The sequence below is a fragment of the Erinaceus europaeus genome, chromosome 13 (genome assembly GCF_950295315.1).
Source record: "Erinaceus europaeus chromosome 13, mEriEur2.1, whole genome shotgun sequence".
Taxonomy (NCBI): Eukaryota; Metazoa; Chordata; class Mammalia; order Eulipotyphla; family Erinaceidae; genus Erinaceus; species Erinaceus europaeus.
Window position 1 is genome coordinate 71,213,714 of NC_080174.1, and position 19,143 is coordinate 71,232,856.

Sequence of the window (19,143 nt, forward strand, 5' to 3'; positions counted from 1 at the left end):
AGACAGTTTATAGATCTCCTCTGTCACATTCTTCAGATCTTTACCCTTCATACAGACTTCCATTTCTAGTTGCTGTCCTCCTCTTTAACAGGATATGTAGAAGAATGTTATTCCCTGATAAAGCAGAGAAAACCAAAGTTCAGCCAAGGGAAATGAACTGGCCAAGTTCCACGCAGCTGGTGAACTGGGATATCTACCCCAATCTCTTAGAAACTGAAGCCTACTATTAATTACATGGGATCTTGGGGCCCTGGTTGCTGACTATAGAGAAAGGACAGGGAGAGAGTGGGACAGAGTATATGAAAAACGGGCTTTGGGGGGGGGGGTCGGGCAGCAACGCAGTGGGTTAAGCACACATGGTGCAAAGCACCAGGACTGGCATAAGGATCCCGGTTCGAGCCCCCGGCTCCCCACCTGCAGGGTAGTTGCTTCACAAGCGGTGAAGCAGGTCTGCAGGTGTCTCTCTTTCTCTCCCCCTCTCTGTCTTCTCCTCCTCTCTCCATTTCTCTCTGTCCTATCCAACAACAATAAAAATAACCACAACAACGATAAAACAAGGGCAACAAAAAGGGAAAAAATATAGCCTCCAGGAGCAGTGGATTCGTGGTGCAGGCACTGAGTGCCAGCAATAACCCTGGAGTCAAAAAAAAAAAAAAAAGCCTTTTGGGACTGAGTGATGGCATACCTGATGAACACACACATTACCAGATGCAAGGATCCGGGTTCAAGCCCTCAGTCCCCACCTACAGGAGGTAAGCCTCATGAGCAGTGAAGTAGTGCCGCAGGTGTTCCTCTCCATCCTTCCCCTCTGTTTCCCCTTCTCCTCTCAATTTCTCTCTGTCCTATGATACAAATAAATATTTTTAAAAGACATTAAAACTTAATAAAGAAAAGGAAAGTGGGCATCCTCATGTGTCTCTCTCTCTCTCTCTCTCTAAGAAGGAGGAGCAAATGGAAGAGGAGGAGAAGACAAAAAAAAAAAAAACCCAACAACTGCATAGATACCCAGATGTTCTGCATAACTATTATGCTATCTCCCAGGCCCTGCCCTGCTGTTACATACTGTCCCATCACCCCATCTCCATAATGCCCCCCAAATTTGAGATGCATAACTTTCTTACTTTGGCTCTTGTGAGGAATTGACTTGATTAAAAGGGTGACCGTATATTTAATATTGTTCTGGGCATTGTGCTAAAGACATATTTTTCTATTTAATCTGCTCAGATATTCTGCCAGGGGTTATTATCAACCTGTTTTGCAAGTGAGATGAATAAGGTGAGTCCATCCTATATACATGTAATAAAAACAAATGGGGGGGCGTGCACCAGCTTGGGCGCACATGTTATACTGCACAAGGACCCAGGTTCAGGCCCCTGTCCCCACCTGCAGGAGGAAAGCTTTGCAAGTGGTGAAGCAGTGATGTAGGCATGTCCCTGTCTCTTTTTCTATCTCCCCCTTCTCTCTCAATTTTTGTCTCTATCCAATAAATAAATAAAGATTAATTTATTTTTAATGGGGAAGAATTGTTTTGAGGAAATAACTCAATAGTTGTACAGTGAACTTGAAAGTCAGGTTCCATGTTTGCTCCCTGGCATCACCATATGCAGTGCTCACAAAAATTACTATCAAGGGGGAGTCGGGAGGTAGCGCAGCGGGCTAAGTGCACGTGGCGCAAAGCGCAAGGACCTGCTGAAGGTTCCCGGTTCGAGCCCCCTGCTCCCCACCTGAAGGGGAGTCCCTTCACAGGCGGTGAAGCAGGTCTGCAGGTGTCTATCTCTCCTCCTCTCTGTCTTCCCCATCTCTCTCCATTTTTCTCTGTCCTATCCGACAACGACGACATTAATAACACACAAAAAAACAAGGGCAACAAAAGGGAATAAATATATTTTTTAAAAAGCTGCACTTAAAAAAATTACTGAAAAGGGAGCTGGGCAGTAGTGCAGTGGGTTAAGCACAGGTGGTGCAAAGTGCAAGGACCTGCGTAAGGATCCCGGTTCAAGCCCCCGGTTCCCCACCTACAGGGGAGTCTCTCGCTTCACAGGCGGTGAAGCAGGTCTGCAGGTGTCTTTCTCTCCCCCTCTCTGTCTTCCCGTCCTCCCTCCATTTCTCTCTGCCCTAACAACGATGGCATCAATAATAACTACAACAACAATGAAAAACAACAAGGGCAACAAAAGAGAAAATAAATAAATAAATATTAAAACTAAAATTTTTAAAAACTTACTAAAGAAAAACAAAGCTGCCGCCAGGGTTTGAATAGGGCTTCACACCCACACAATTCCACCACTCCCTGTGGACGTTTTTTTTGTTGTTGTTGTTCCATTTCTTTTCCTTTCCTCTTCTTTTCTCAAGACAAAAGGTGAGATACAGAGAGGGAAAGAGAGAAGGAGAGACCATGGCACTGTTCCACCACTCCTTTAACTCCCCCCTACGGATACTTCTCCCATGTGGTGTCTGGGGCCTCAAACCCTGGTAAAGTGTGCACTCTCTGTCTCCCTCTCAATTTCTCTCTGTTCTATAAAATCAAAAAGAAAAGAAAAAAATGGCTGCTGGGAGCAGTGGATTTGTTGTGCAGGCACTGAACCCCAGTAATAAGTCTGATAGAAAAACAAAAACAGGGAGTCGGGCTGTAGTGCAGGGGGTTAAGCGCACGTGGCGCAAAGCACAGGGACCAGCGCAAGATCCGGTTCGATCCCTGGCTCCCCACCTGCAGGGGAGTCCCTTCACAGGCGGTGAAGCAGGTCTGCAGGTGTCTATCTTTCTCTCCCCCTCTCTGTCTTCCCCTCCTCTCTCCATTTCTCTCTATCCTATCCAACAACAACAACAATAAGACAACAAGGGCTTGGCACCAAAGTAAAAGACTCTGGAGTGGGTGGATGGGTGGGGAGAATACAGATCCAAGAAGGATGACAGAGGACCTAGTGTGGGTTGTATTGTTGTGTGGAAAACTGGGAAATGTTATGCATGTACAAACTATTGTATTTACTGTTTAATGTAAAACATTAATTCCCCAATAAAGAAATTAAAAAAAAAAGACAACAAGGGCAACAAAAGGGAATAAATAAATATTTTTTAAAAAGAAAAAAACAAAAACAAACCCTCTGTCTTAAATGTCCTTACATCTCCCCTTCCCCCAAACTTATGACAGTCCCCAAACTATATCAAGGGTATGTGTATTCTGTGGGAGAGTCCAAGCTCTGGAATCAAGCAGAAAGGAAAGTAAATCCTGGTTTTAGAACTTACCAGCTGTGTCACTGTTGACTTTCTCTGGCTGGGCCTCAGTTATTTATTTAGAACAAAGTAGTAATACATATGTACCTCAGAGTTGTTAGATGAATCAGAGAAGATTGCTGTACCAGCACATTTCAGCTAGACACAAATCTTTTAATGTGATTTCACACATAATTTGTTACATTTACCTTTCAGGTTCTTCCTCCTTTTAGTGCCTGTTGGTTAGGGGAGAAAGCCTACTTAACTTTGCAAAGAAGTGACCTCCTCGGCCCAGCTGTTAGGCAGTATGGTGGAAGTTTAATAGCTTCCATCATTCATTAGCCAAAGGAAGAGGCAGAAATATGTGTAGCCCTGGGATCAGAAAAGAGCTCACGAGGATTCAACTTCCGGAGGCGGAGCTATGAGCAGCAGATTGCTTTCTTTCCTCTCCTCTCCTCTCCTCTCCTCTCCTCTCCTCTCCTCTCCTCTCCTCTCCTCTCCTCTCCTCTCCTCTCCCGGATCAACTAGGAATACCAAAGGAGACCACCTGGGACTGAAACAAGACAGGACTAGAATGACCGCAGGAACCCAGTAAATCACCGGTGAGTACAAACATGTGTGTCTGGTGACAGAGAGGAGAGAGGAGCCTAAGGAGAGATTAAGTGACTGCTAACAGTTCAGCAGTTTATCAGCTGAGACACCACCTCCAGTCTGCTCCACCAACAAGGGGACAGCTTAAGGGAGGAGAGGACTCCCCAGAGACTCACCAAGTGCAACTCTGAGTCTCCATTGCTACTACCCTCAGAATCTGGAGCAGCGACAGGGAGGAACACCAGGGGACAGAAATCTAACCAGGAAACTCAGGAGAATACCTATACCTCGGTGGCATAGCTGAGGGGCGATGAAAGTCTCTTTGCATAACCACTGGATTATCTCTGCCACACCCTGCTTTATCTCTTGGTCAGGAGTCAGTGATTAAGCTAAGAAGCCTACTTATAGTTTAAAAGCCCTCAGGCTCCCATAGCCTACAGGGAAGAAAAAAAAAAGAGGCTTTTAAACCACTGAGCTCCAACTCAGAGATTTAAATACTATTGAAACAACTGTTAACTTCCGTCACTGTGAACCCTTTAATTAACTTACTTAGACACAAGTCAATCCAGGCAATAGTGATCAATAATTTGAAAAGTACTGATAAAGGGAACTCATAACATAATATATAAAAAGGTTAAAACAACAAGAAGAAATATTGGAGAATCGAACCAGGACAAGAGTCCAGCTAAAAGTCCTCCAGAGGGTGAAGCACAAAACAACGAGTTCAACATCCAAACATTAGCTAAGGAAATAATAACAGGAGTGAGTAAAGAATTTGAAAAAATTGTAATCAGAAATACAGGAACAACAAATGAGAATATGGAAGAAAATACTAATTATCTCATAGTTACTAGAGAGCTGAAAGCTGAAATCGCTGAGCTAAGAAGGCAACTAGCTGAACAAGCTCAAATAGTATCAGAGCAGGGCAACAAAATAGATGAACTCCAGAAAACAGTAGAGGGCAGAGAGAATAGAATCTATGAGGCTGAAGACAGATTTAGCAAGATTGAGGATGAATCAGAGACAACTAAAAAAGAAGTAAGAGATCTCAAAAAGAGATTAAGAGATGCTGAAAACAACAACAGAGTCCTATAGGATGACTTCAAAAGAAACAGTATATGCATTATTGGCATACCATAGGAAGAAAGAGAAGGAGAGGAAGAAAGCATTTTCCAGGCCATAATAGCTGAAAATTTATCTAGTCTAGACAACATCAAAGACATAAAGATTCAAGAAGCCCAGAGGGTCCCAAACAGAATTAACCCAGACCTAAAGACACCAAGACATGTCATACTTAGAATGGAAAGGAATAAGGATAAAGGATCCTCAAGGCTGCAAGAGAAAAACAAAGAGTCACCTACAAAGGAAAACCCATAAGATTAGCAGCAGACTTCTCCATACAAACACTACAGGCCAGAAGAGAATGGCAAGATATCTGTCGAGTGCTCAATGAGAAAGGCTTTCAGCCAAGAATACTATATCCTGCTAGACTGTCATTCAGACTAGATGGAGGCATCAAAACCTTCTCAGACAAGCAACAGTTGAAGGAAGCAACCATCACCAAGCCTGCCCTGAAAGAAGTTCTGAAAGGTCTCCTATAAACAATCAGACCACCACAAATAGGACATATATCAAAACACTCTAAAACTCGTCAAGAATGGCGTTAAAATATCTTCAATCTTTGATATCAATAAATGTCAGTGGCCTGAATTCACCTATTAAAAGACACAGAGTAGGAAGATGGATCAGAAAACACAACCCAACAAAATGCTGTGTACAGGAAACCCACTTAACTCAACAAGACAAACACAGACTTAAAGTGAAAGGATGGAAAACTATCATATAAGCTAATGGCCCACAAAAAAGGGCAGAACAGCTATGCTCATATCTGACATGATAGACTTTAAAATAGATAAGATTAAAAAAGATAGGAATGGACACTACTTAATGCTCAGAGGATCAGTCAATCAAGAGGACTTAACAATTATTAACATCTATGCACCCAATGAGAAGGCATCTAAATACATCAAACTTCTACTGAAAGAGCTACAGCAATATATTAACAGTAACACAATCATAGTAGGGGACTTCAACACCCCACTCTCAACTGGACAGATCATCCAGGCAGAAAATCAGTAAAGACATAAGGGAGCTAAATGAAGAGATAGATAAACTAGAACTATTGGACATTTTCAGAGTCAGTCATCCCAAGAAACTGGAATACATATTTTACTCAAATCCACATGGATCATTCTCAAGGATAGACCATATGTTAAGCCACAAAGACAGCATCAGCCAATTCAAGAGCACTGAAATCATCCCAAGCATCTTCTCAGACCACAGTGGAATTAAACTAACACTTAACAACCAACAAAAGATTAGTAACGGGATTCGGGCTGTAGCGCAGCGGGTTAACCACAGGTGACGCAAAGCACAAGGACCGGCATAAGGATCCCGGTTCAAACCCCGGCTCCCCACCTGCAGGGGAGTCTCTTCACAGGCGATGAAGCAGATCTGCAGGTGTCTATCTTTCTCTCCTCCTCTCTGTCTTCCCCTCCTCTATCCATTTCTCTCTGTCCTATCCAACAACGACAACAACAATAATAACTACAACAATAAAACAACAAGGGCAACAAAAGGGAATAAATAAATAAAATAAATATTAAAAAAAAAAGATTAGTAACAGTGCCAAAATGTGGAAGCTCAACAGTACACTTCTTAACAACTTCTGGGTCAAAGAGGAAATCAAGGAAGAAATCAAAATGTTTTGAGAGTTCAATGAAAATGAAGACACAAGCTATCAAAATATCTGGGACACAGCTAAAGCAGTCCTAAGAGGGAAGTTCATAGCTATACAAGCACACATTAGGAAACAAGAAAAAGCACAAATAAACAGCCTGATTGCACATCTTAAAGACCTAGAAGAAGAACAACAAAGGAACCCTAAAGCAATGAGAAGGTCAGAAATCACTAAAGTTAGGGCAGAAATAAATAACATTGAGAATAGGAAAACCATACAAAAGATCAACGAAAGTAAATGTTGGTTCTTCGAAAGAGTAAACAAAATCGACCAACCTTTAGCCAGACTCACAAAACAAAAAAGGGAGAAGACCCAAATAAATCGGATAGTAAATGAGAAAGGAGATATCACAACAGACACTGCAAAAATTCAACATATCATGTGAGGCTTCTATGAACAACTATATGCCACCAAGCTAGAGAACCTGGAAGAAATGGACAATTTCCTAGATACCTACCAACTTCCAAAACTAAGTAAAGAGGAAGTGGATAACATGAACAGGCCCATCACAGCTAATGAAATTGAAAAAGTTATCAAAAATCTCCCCAAAAATAAAAGTCCTGGACCAGATGGTTTTACAAATGAATTCTACAAAACCTTCAAAGAAGAACTAATACCTCTACTTTTAAAAGTCTTCCAGAAGATTGAAGACACTGGAATACTCCCTGCCAGCTTCTATGAAGCCAACATCACCCTGATACCAAAAGCAGACAGGGACACAACCAAAAAACAAAAATACAGACCAATGTCTCTGATGAACATAGATGTGAAAATATTAAACAAAATTCTAGCCAACCGGAAACAGCAGTATATCAAAAAGATTGTTCATCATGACCAAGTGGGGTTTATCCCAGACATGCAAGGTTGGTTTAATATATGTAAATCAATCAATGTGATCCACCACATCAACAAAAGCAAGACCAAAAACCACATGGTCATATCAATAGATGCAGAGAAAGCCTTTGACAAAATACAACATCCCTTTATGATCAAAACACTACAAAAAATGGGAATAGATGGAAAATTCCTGAAGACAGTGGAGTCTATATATAGCAAACCTACAGCCAACATCATACTCAATGGTGAAAAACTGGAAGCATTTCCCCTCAGATCAGGTACTAGACAGGGCTGCCCACTATCACCATTACTATTCAACATAGTGTTGGAAGTTCTTGCCATAGCAATCAGGCAGGAGCAAGGAATTAAAGGGATACAGATTGGAAGAGAAGAAGTCAAACTCTCCTTATTTGCAGATGACATGATAGTATACATGGAAAATCCTAAGGAATCCAGCAAGAAGCTTTTGGAAATCATCAGGCAATACAGTAAGGTGTCAGGCTATAAAATTAACATTCAAAAGTCAGTGGCGAGGGTCGGGCGGTGGCACAGTGGGTTAAGCGCATGTGGCGCAAAGCGCAGGGACCGGTGTAAGGATCCCGGTTCGAGCCCCCGGCTCCCCACTGGCAGTGGAGTCGCTTCACGGGCGGTGAAGCAGGTATGCAGGTGTCTATCTTTCTCTCCCCCTCTCTCTCTGTCTTCCCCTCCTCTCTCCATTTCTCTCTGTCCTATCCAACAACAAAGCAACGTTAACAATGGCAATAATAACCGCAAGGAGGCTGCAACAACTAAGGCAACAAAAAGGGGGAAAAATGGCCTCCAGGAGCGGTGGATTTATGGTGCAGACACCGAGCCCAGCAATAACCCTGGAGGGAAAAAAAAAAAGTCAGTGGCATTCCTCTATGCAAACACTAAGTTAGAAGAAATTGAAATCCAGAAATCAATTCCTTTTACTATAGCAACAAAAACAATATAATATCTAGGAGTAAATCTAACCAAGGAAGTGAAAGACTTGTATACTGAAAATTATGAGTCACTACTCAAAAAAATTGAAAAAGACACACAAAGAAGTGGAAAGATATTCCATGTTCATGGGTTGGAAGAATTAACATCATCAAAATGAATATACTACCCAGAGCCATCTACAAATTTAATGCTATCCCCATCAAGATCCCAAGCACAGTTTTTAGGAGAATAGAAAAAATGCTACAAATGTTTATCTGGAACCAGAAAAGACCTAGAATTGCCAAAACAATCTTGAGGAAAAAGAACAGAACCGGAGGCATCACACTCCCAGATCTCAAATTATATTATAGGGCCGCTGCCATCAAAACTGCTTGGTACTGGAACATGAATAGACACACTGACCAGTGGAATAGAATTGAGAGCCCAGAAATGAGGCCCCACACGTATGGACATCTAATCTTTGACAAAGGGGCCCAGACTATTCCATGGGGAAAGCAGAGTCTCTTCAACAAATGGTGTTGGAAACAATGGGTTGAAACATGCAGAAGAATGAAACTGAACCACTGTATTTCACCAAATACAAAAGTAAATTCCAAGTGGATCAAGGACTTGGATGTTAGACCACAAACTATCAAATAGTTAGAGGAAAATATTGGCAGAACTCTTTTCCACATAAATTTTAAAGACATTTTCAATGAAACGAATCCAATTACAAAGAAGACTAAGGCAAATATAAACCTATGGGACTACATCAAATTAAAAAGCTTCTTCACAGCAAAAGAAACCACTACCCAAACCAAGAGACTCCTCACATGCCATACATCTTTACATGCCATACATCAGATAAGAGTTTAATAACCAACATATATAAAGAGCTTGCCAGACTCAACAACAAGACAACAAATAACCCCATCCAAAAATGGGAGGAGGACATGGACAGAATATTCACCACAGAAGAGATCCAAAAGGCTGAGAAACACATGAAAAAATGCTCCAAGTCTCTGACTGTCAGAGAAATGCAAATCAAGACAACAATGAGATACCACATTCTGTGAGAATGTCATACATCAGAAAAGGTAACAGCAGCAAATGCTGGAGAGGGTGTGGGGTCAAAGGAACCCTCCTGCACTGCTGGTGGGAATGCCAATTGGTCCAACCTCTGTGGAGAACAGTCTGGAGAACTCTCAGAAGGCTAGAAATGGACCTACCCTATGACCCTGCAATTCCTCTCCTGGGGATATAACCTAAGGAACCCAACACATCCATCCAAAAAGATCTGTGTACACATATGTTTTTGGCAGCACAATTTGTAATAGCCAAAACCTTGAAACAACCCAGGTGTCCAACAACAGATGAATGGCTGAGCAAGTTGTCGTATATATACACAGTGGAATACTACTCAGCTATAAAAAATGGTGACTTCACCGTTTTCAGCTGATCTTGGATGGACCTTGAAAATATCATGTTGAGTGAAATAAGTCAGAAACAGAAGGATGAATATGGGATGATCTTACTCTCAGGCAGAAGTTGAAAATCAAGATCAGAAAAGAAAACACAAGTAGAACCTGAAATGGAATTGGCATATTGCACCAAAGTAAAAGACTCTGGGGTGGGTGGATGGGGAGAATACAGGTCCATGAAGGATGATAAAGGACATAGTGGGGGTTGTATTGTTAAATGGGAAACTGGGGAATGTTATGCATGTACAAACTATTGTTTTTACTGTTGAATGTAAAACATTAATTCCCCAATAAAGAAATAAATTTAAAAAGGGAAAAAAAAAAAAAAGAAAAGAGCTCACCAGCTAGAGGGCGTACCTTCATGTACAAGGCTCCAGGTTGAGCCCTGACACCACATAGAGCACCATGAGTGATGTTGGGGGAGCCCCAGTGATGGAGTGGCACCGTAGTATTTCCCCTCCCCCCCCCCGAAATAAAGAGTGAAAAAACTGGGCTGGAGAAGCCATTCAGAGATGATATTTAAAAAACTTTAAAAAAATATTTGTTTATTTTCCTTTTGTTGCTCTTTTTTTAAAAGGTGTATTTATTTATTGTTGTAGTTATTGTTGTTGTTGGGTAGGACAGAGAGAAATAGAGAGAGGAGGGGGAGAAGAGGGGGAGGGTAGAGAAATATACCTGCAGACCTGCTTCACCGCTTGTGAAGTGACTCCTCTGCAGTTGGGGAGCCAGCGGCTCGAACCAGGATCCTTCCTCTGGTCCTTGAGCTTTGAAACACGTACACTTAACCCGGCTGACTCCCTGCTCTAGTTTTTTTATTGTTGTAGTAGTTATTGTTGTTGTTGTTGATGTTGTTAGATAGGACAGAGAGAAATGGAGAGAGGAAGGGAATATAGAGAGAGGGAGAGAAAGATAGACACCTGTAGACCTGCTTCACCACCTGTGAACCGACTCCGGTACAGTTGGGGAGCTGGGGGCTTGAACCCGGATCCTTTGGGCGGTCCTTGCACTTCGCACCACTTGCACTTAATAGGCTGCGCTACTGCCTGACTCCCCAGAGATGGTATTATACATGTGCCTGCCCCCCCATCAATTGCATTTTTGTTGTTGTTGTTGTTGTTGATGTTGTCGTTGTTGGATAGGACAGAGAGAAATGGAGAGAGGAGGGGAAGAGAGGAGGGGAAGACAGAAGGGAAGAGACTCCCCCGTAGGTGGGGAGCCAGGGGCTCGAACCGGGATCCTTTTGCCAGTCCTTTCATTTGCGCCACCTGCACTTAAACCACAGCACTATCGCCCGACTCCCCAATTGCATTTTTATATACAGGTTACACAAAACTAAAAAGCAAACTTAGAAACAGTAATACCATTTATAGTCACTGAAAAAAAAAGAAAGAAAGACAGGTTTATGACTAGAAAAACATGCACAGGATCTATACAATAAAACTACAAGATATTGTGGTTCGGGACGTGGCACAGTGGCTAAGGAACTATACTCTTTAGCATGAGGTCCTGAGTTCAATTCCTGGCAGCACATGTACCAGAGTGATGCCTAACTCTTTCTCTCTCTCCTCCTATCTTTCTCATTAATAAAATAAATAAAATCTTTAAAAAGATACTGCTGAAGAAAAAAAAAATTTTAAAGGTGATCAGCTAGACCTGGGGACCAAGTCATAGTGGATATTAACTGAATGGAGAGGCAATAGATAAATAAATAGATGAAGTGACTTACCATGTTTGTGAACTGGAAGATGTAACATATTAAAGATAAAAATTTCACCAGAGCTTTTTAAAAAAATGTATTTAATATGATCCCAGGAAATGAATCCAGGGCCTTATGAATATGTGGTACTACTGAACCACCTCCCTGGAGCAATTTCTCTTTTTTTATTTTTCGTTTTTGTTTATTTACTTTTTTTACCTCCAGGGTTACCATCACTGGGGCTCAGTGCCTGCACTGCGAATCCATTGCTCCTGGAGGCCATTTTTCCCCTTTCGTTACCCTTATTGTTACTGTTATTATTGTTGTCATTGCTGTCGTTGCTCGATAGGACAGAGAGAAACCATCTCTCTTTTGAAGAAAGATGGAGAGAGGGCCAAGTGATAGCATACTCAGTAGATCTCACTTTACTTATTTAAGGACCCTCACCTGAGCACCAGACCTGATGCTGTGGAGCGTCTCCGTAGGGGAAGCTTTTCTAGCAGTGGAGCAGTGCTACCCTGTATCTCCTTTTGTGTCTCTCACTGTCTAACTGGGGGAAGAATTAAAAAGGTCCTCTGAGAACAATAGAACTCTGTAGGTAGAAAGCCCCAGTGAAACCCCGGCTATAATAAAAATGGACTGGAGAAAAAGGCAGAAGCACCACTCCACCATTTATTGAGTTTGGCTCTGTAGGGAACTTCCATGTGTTTCCACGTAATACAGGATATCAAACCAAGGGCTACTAAGGTATGCACCTTCCCTGCTGAGCCACCGACTAGCCTCTACAGCAGCCCTTTTGTATACTGAGAAAAGAAAATGATTTTAAAACTTACATAGAAAGATAATGGAGCTAGAATAGCTAAGCTATAACAAAAAGAAATAATAAAGCTGGAAGAAATACAATTCAGTTTTAAGAATCACTATATAGAAAGAATAATCAGTCTATGGCCATACCAGCCTGAACACACCCAATCTCTCCTGAACCAGGAATCAGAACTGTGTGGTTTTAGAGAAGTAACAAGACAGATAGATAAAAACAGAATGCAGGAGGGAGTCGGGCGGTAGCGCAGCGGGTTAAGCGCATGTGGTGCAAAGCACAAGGACCAGCATAAGGATCCCGGTTCAAGCCCTGGCTCCTCACCTGCAAGGGGAGTTGCTTCGCAGGCGGTGAAGCAGGTCTGCAGGTGTCTCTCTTTCTCTCCCCCTCTCTGTCTTCTTCTCCTCTCTCCATTTCTCTCTGTCCTATCCAACAATGATGACATCAATGGCAACAACGATGATAACTACAACAATAAACCAACAAGGGCAACAAAAGGGAAAATAAATAAAGTTTGAAAAAGAAAAAAAAGAATCCAGGAATAGACCTACTTTGTGTGCCCAGCAGATTTTTTAAGGTATGTAAGCAATTTAATGAAGTGTTTACTAACAAATCGTGTTGATTAAATGATTAAAATGCCATAGATTAAACAAATAAGCTTCACTAGTTCCCTCACTCTATACAAAAGCTAGTTCAAAACTATAAAAAATTTAAAAGAAAATCTTTTTTAAAGTTAGACAAAGAAATTAAAGAAAAATATGGCTGCTGGGAGTGGTGGGTTGGTACCTGCATGGCAAGTCTACCACTCCTAGAAGTGTCTTCTTTTCTCTTTTATTTGAAAGGACAGAGAAAATTGTTAGGGAAGGAGATGCTAGAGAGGGAGAGAGAAAGACAGACACCTGCAGCAAGGATTTACTGCTTTTATAGCTTCCCCCCTGCTGTGGGGACCAGGGGCTTGAACCTGGGTCCTTGCACATAATGTATGTGCTCTACATGGGTGCACCACCACCTGTGTGTGTGTGTGTGTGTGTGTTATTTTATTTTAATAGAGCACTGCTAAGCCCTGGCTTATGATGAGGGTCAGGGATTGAACCTAGGACATCAGCCTCAAGAGGAAAATATAAATATACTTTTAGGGGCCTGGTGGTAGTGAACCTGGTCTAGCGTAGATGCTACAATGCACAAGGACCCAGGTTCAAGATCCTGGTCCCCACCTGCAGGGGGTATTCTTCAAGAGCAGTGAAGCAGTGCTGCAGCTGTTTTCTCTCTTTCTTCCCATCTCTTCCTTTTCTCTCACCTTCTCTGTCTCTTTTCAATAAATAAAAATTTAAAGATTATATACTCCTTAATTTCATTTGTGTAACTTCTGAAATGGCAAAATTGTAGTAATAGAGTGCAGGCTAGTCGTTAACATTAGCTAGGTTTAATTGGAAGCATCTGACTATAGAGGTTTGTAAAGCAGTTTCTTTGTGGTAATGGAACAATTCATCACCTCGAATGTGGTTGTGATGATGTAAATATAAACCTGATAAACTTTCATTAACAGTAAACACTCAAAAACCTACATGTGAAAACTGGTAAAATCTGGATGAGATTTGTAGTTTATGTGCCAATGTAAGTCTTCTAGTCTTGAAGTCGTTCTAAGATTATGAAAATCTTATCATTGGGAGAAAACAGATTGTAGGCGGAATCTTCCTGTTTTTCAGACCCTGAGGAGGTGCCTTCTGACTATCAAGGTGGAAACATGGAAAATTTGGTGCAGGTGCCAGGAGTGAGACTTCTTGGGCAGAGTCACCCCTTCCTGAACCCTCGAATGGACTGCAAAGAGGAACAGGTTGTGGACGCCAAATGCCTCTTCCAGAACTGCTTCATGGCCACAGTGACCGCCAGTGACATTCCAGGCAGCCCTGAGGAGACCCTTGTCCTCAATTCAGAACCACATGAAATGACACCATAAACATTCAATAAATATTTCTATACCATTCTTTTCTGGAGTCTGTTTTCTGGTAAAGATCAGGGTGACCAAATGGACTTTGGAGTCTAAAGGGATAAATAAGATTTTTTCCTCAGCAAACTCCATTTTGTTGCCTTCGTTGTCATTATTGTTACGTTATTATTGCTGCTTATTGGTTGAGTGCACATGATACCATGCCTCAGGACCCAGGTTTAAGTCCCTGGTCCCACCTGTGAGGGGAAACTTCATGAGCAATGAAACAGTTCTGCAGGTGTCTCTCTCTCTTTTTTATTATTATTGTTATTTAATTTTTTTACTAGAGTACTGCTCAGCTCTGGCAGTGAGGGGTGGTGAGGGGATTGAACTTGGGACCTTAGGGCCTGAGGCATGAGAGTCTGTCTGCATTATGCCATCTCCCCCGCCCGCCCCTCTTTTCCTCTTTATCTCCCCCTTTGCTCTCAGTTTCTCTCTGTCCTAGCAAATATAAGAAAAATAAAATAAAGCTTAAAAATTAAAATAAATCTGTTTCAAACAATAGAATTTAGCAGGTGCAAAGTCCCAGCATACCCCAAAGACAATAAATTGTTAAGAATAAAACTCCCTGTTCCCTTTTTATAAATAAAAAATTAAATAAAAATATCGCAAGGCAGAAAGCTGTCATCCTTCTCTCCTGTCTATTCTCCTTTTAGCTTTGATAATAGCTTTAGTTTTTGCTTTGGGAGTGCAAGGCAAAGACTAGGGAGACCTAGCTGTCACTGAAAGCAGCTCTTGACATTGTTGACGGTGACCTGAGCTGCTACTGGTTTTGGCAACAGTAAAATGTTCATTTGTAGTTATTGTGCCTGGGACCTGAGCCAACCAAGGGCAAATAATGGGGTAACAAGGCAGTGTGAGTCACCCCATGATACGCCCTAGGAGGGAAGTCAAGAGATCTCAGTTTTGGTTTGACTTCATTTATTGTCTTGTAGATGCCTTTTATTCTCAACATTCTAAACTCAGAAACTTAGTCCATTTATTGTACATTAAGTCAAATCTATTCTGTGCCAGGACCTGTGCAGATTACCAGAAACAACAGGGGATCAGCCACAGCTTCTGCACTCAGAGGTTTTATATGAAAGTTAACAACGCAGTCACACAAAAGGGCAGCAGGCCCATTGGTGGTCCTTAATGCAGCCTGGGGGAGGAGTAAGTAATAAAGGTCAGATATGAATCATCTAAGATGAGTCAAAATTTCTGGGTGAGATAGGGTCAGGAGAAATTATAGTCAGAGTACAACCTGTTCAAAAACAGAAAGACTAGCACAACCCAGAAACTGCAAATTATTTGTTGTAGAGAAAGCATAGGAAGAATGTGTGTGTGTGCGTGTGTGTGTGTGTGTGTGTGTGTGTGTGTGTGTGTTGCGGGTGGATGACTGGCAGAAGATTTAGTAATTCTGTGTGACCTTTCACAGGCTAGATTCTGCCTTTCTCCTTGGTATTCCCATCAGTAAGATTCTACTTTTTTCTCTGAGCCTTCAGAGAGGTCACAAGAGAGAATCCAATAAAGCCCTTGTCTTTAAGGGATACACAGTCTGATAGGGGAAACTGATCTGTAAATTAAAACAAAAACAAACAAACAAACAAACAAAAGTAGTCATCAGTGACCTAAGGCAGCCATCTTCAGACTTCAGTCTGTATCAGAATTGGTTGGGGTGGTGGGGGTAAGGTGGGGCTGGAGACTTGTTGAAGTATATGGCTGCAACCCTGCCCCCCTCCCCATCCCCATCCTCTTGTGGAGTGTGATTTTGTAGGTCTGGAGTCTGGCCCCAGAATTTGCATTTCTAACTAATTCCAGGTGATGCTGCTGCTGCTGCTGCTGGTCTGGGACCACCCTTTGAGCAAGACTAGTCCAGAACAAAGAGGACTCACAGCTGGGGTGGTTGGGAGGAGACCTCACACAGAGCAGAGCCCAGAAGATCTGGTAGAATTTCCCCAGCAGGAGCCTGTGTGGATGGGTGGGCAGTAGTGGAAAATAGGTTGTGTGTGCTGCCTCTGTTAACCTACACATCCCAGGCCCAGTAAATTTCCTCCCATCCCCCACATCCGCTCCACTACTCTCAGTCAGTCCTCATTGCTGGCTCTTTCTGAGGTTGGAAACAAATGGCCCAGACCGAGCAAGGGCAGCCTCCTCCCCGCAAGGAAGCATAGAGGGAAAAAGCTGACGCACAGACCGAAATAGTCTGAGCTCACTGCGCTGCTCCCAAGTACACATCTCTCTCAAGCACACATCGACCGGCAATTATTTCTTGTAAATTGCTTTCTTGGTTATGTTCAGCACGTGTGTGTGTGTGTGTGTGTGTGTGTGTGTGTGTGTGTGTGTGTGTGTGTGTGTGTGTGTGTGTGTGTGTGTGTGTGTGACTGCCTGAGAACAAACACGCAGAAGGCCTGGGGTGGAAAGCATAGGGTGGAGGTGGCTAACTGGGAAGTGGGGGGCCCCAAGTTTGAATATTCAGCCAAGAATTAGGGAACTGTTGAATCTTAGAACTTGGAAATATTAATTAGAAGCTCCCATTCACTTTCATAGCACTTGTGTTAGGTGATTTTAGTCTGTCCTCAAACATTTGCATTTGTTTGCTCGTTTGACATTGATGGACAGTCATCCTCTGCCAGGCCCTGGGCTAAATGAAGTTCCAATACCTTTTATTTATTTATTTATTTTATTTTTGTCAGAACACTGCTCAGCTCTGGTTTATGGTGGTGCAGGGGAATTGAACCTGAAACTTTGGAGCATCAGGCAGGAGAGTCTTTTGAATAACCATTATGCTTATCTACTCCTGCCCGCCAATACCTATCCTCAAATTACTCAAGGCTATAGCATCTACAAGAGAGGCTTAATCCAACCCAGAGCTTCAGGAACGAGTTCATGAAGGAAGTACTTGAATTAAGTCTTGAAGGTTCTTCTGGCAGGTGAAAGAAGCCTTGTAATACAGGATAAGAGACAGCATACACAAAGGCCCAGAGCTAAGAGTGCTGAGTGATTTCATGGAATAAAATGTGGTTTAGTGGGAGTCAGGCAGTAGAGCAGCAGGTTAAGCGCAGGTGGCACAAAGCGCAAGGACCAGCATAAGGATCCCAGTTCGAGCCCCTGGCTCCCCATCTGCAGGGGAGTTGCTTCACAAGCAGTGAAGCAGGTCTGCAGGTGTCTTTCTCTTCCCCTCTCTATCTTCCCCTCCTCTCTCCATTTCTCTCTGTCCTATCCAACAATGACGATATTAATAACTACAGCGATAAAACAACAAGGGTAAGAAAAGGGAATAAAAAAATATTAAAAAAATTTTTTTTTAATGGTTGAATTTGAATAGACACTAGGGTTAATGTTAAGGGCAGAAAGGTTTCTGGATGTACTTCTAGATTGTGTTATGCAAATAAGGCATCCTGGAACCACCAATAGTAGAAGGGCTGGAAAGACCAATCTTACTGGTCAAAAACATACTACAGGAACCAGTACCAGAAGGCACTGACTTGCTCCCACTCAGGTCCATCAAGAGCTTATAAAAAGATTTGACCCTGAGCAGCTGGAGCAGCTTGTCTTTGGTGTCCTGTGATTATCTTTGTCTGCATCTCTCATTTTTGAAGTTCTTGCTTGGTTCAGAGTTCCTCTCATTCTTCCAGGCAAATATGAAGAACCCAGTGCTTAGAGGTCTATGGGGCCTCTCCCAGGAGAGTTGTAACTCCACCAGATGTGAGAACCTGCCTCCCCAGAAACATTAAGGTGGTGCATCAGGACAAATAAAGTAAGAGTGTTTTGTGGGCCAAATCCTGAACTCTTTGAGGTACTGAGGGGTTTGGTTTTATGCTAAGAAAGGGAGGAACCACAGGAAAAATGTTTTATGTATCTGAGCGGTGGGGGCTGGTACAGGGAGATTCTGTCAGGCAGAGTGCATGTCTTGCCATGCACCTGATTCAGTTTCCAATCCCTGAACAACATGGGAGGTGCTATAGCAATGGAGAAAAATGTATTACCTTGACATCTTTTCCTTTCTGTGTCTATATGGGTGTGTGTGGGGGGGGGGCTGGGTATCTTTTTTTAATTTCTTTATTGGGGAATTAATGTTTTACATTCAACAGTAAATACAATAGTTTGTACATGCATAACATTCCCCAGATTCCCATTTAACAATACAACCCCCACTATGTCATTCATCATCTTTCATGGACCTGTATTCTCCCCACCCAGCCACCCACCCCAGAGTCTTTTACTTTGGTGTAATACTCCAATTCCATTTCAGGTTCGACTTGTGTTTTCTTTTCTAATCTTGTTTTTCAACTTCGGCCTGAGAGTGAGATCATCCCATATTCATCCTTCTGTTTCTGACTTATTTCACTCAACATGATTTTTTCAAGGTCCATCCAAGATCGGCTGAAAACGGTGAAGTCACCATTTTTTACAGCTGAGTAGTATTCCATTGTGTATATATACCACAACTTGCTCAGCCACTCATCTGTTGTTGGACACCTGGGTTGCTTCCAGGTTTTGGCTATTACAAATTGTGCTGCCAAGAACATATGTGTACACAGATCTTTTTGGATGGATGTGTTGGGTGGGGCTGGGTATCTTATGCGATGGTTTGCTAACAGGTTCTTCATGACATTGACGTTGATTTTGCCACCATGATACTTGTCTTTGGGGCTATTGAACATTTGGTTCCTGAACCCTCAAGCCTGAAGGAAGAGATGGCTTCTATGCCAAATGAATCAGGTCCTAGACATTTCTTTTCAGAGAAGGCCATTCCATTGGCGTCTGTGGCATGACTTCCTGGCGTCTGTCCTGCTA

At 42.4% G+C, this 19,143-nt stretch overlaps 1 protein-coding gene across 1 annotated transcript in view; it reads left to right on the forward strand.

Annotated features, from left to right (window-relative positions):
• SHISAL2A (shisa like 2A) overlaps nt 1–14,362 on the forward strand; it is a 30,790-nt gene extending 16,428 nt beyond the window's left edge. The window contains exon 3 of the mRNA XM_007534481.2: nt 14,084–14,362. Within this exon, the coding sequence (XP_007534543.1) occupies nt 14,084–14,334 (251 nt within the window). The 3' untranslated portion in view covers nt 14,335–14,362. The remainder of the gene's footprint in view (nt 1–14,083) is intronic.
• The last annotated feature ends 4,781 nt before the right edge of the window (nt 14,363–19,143 follow it).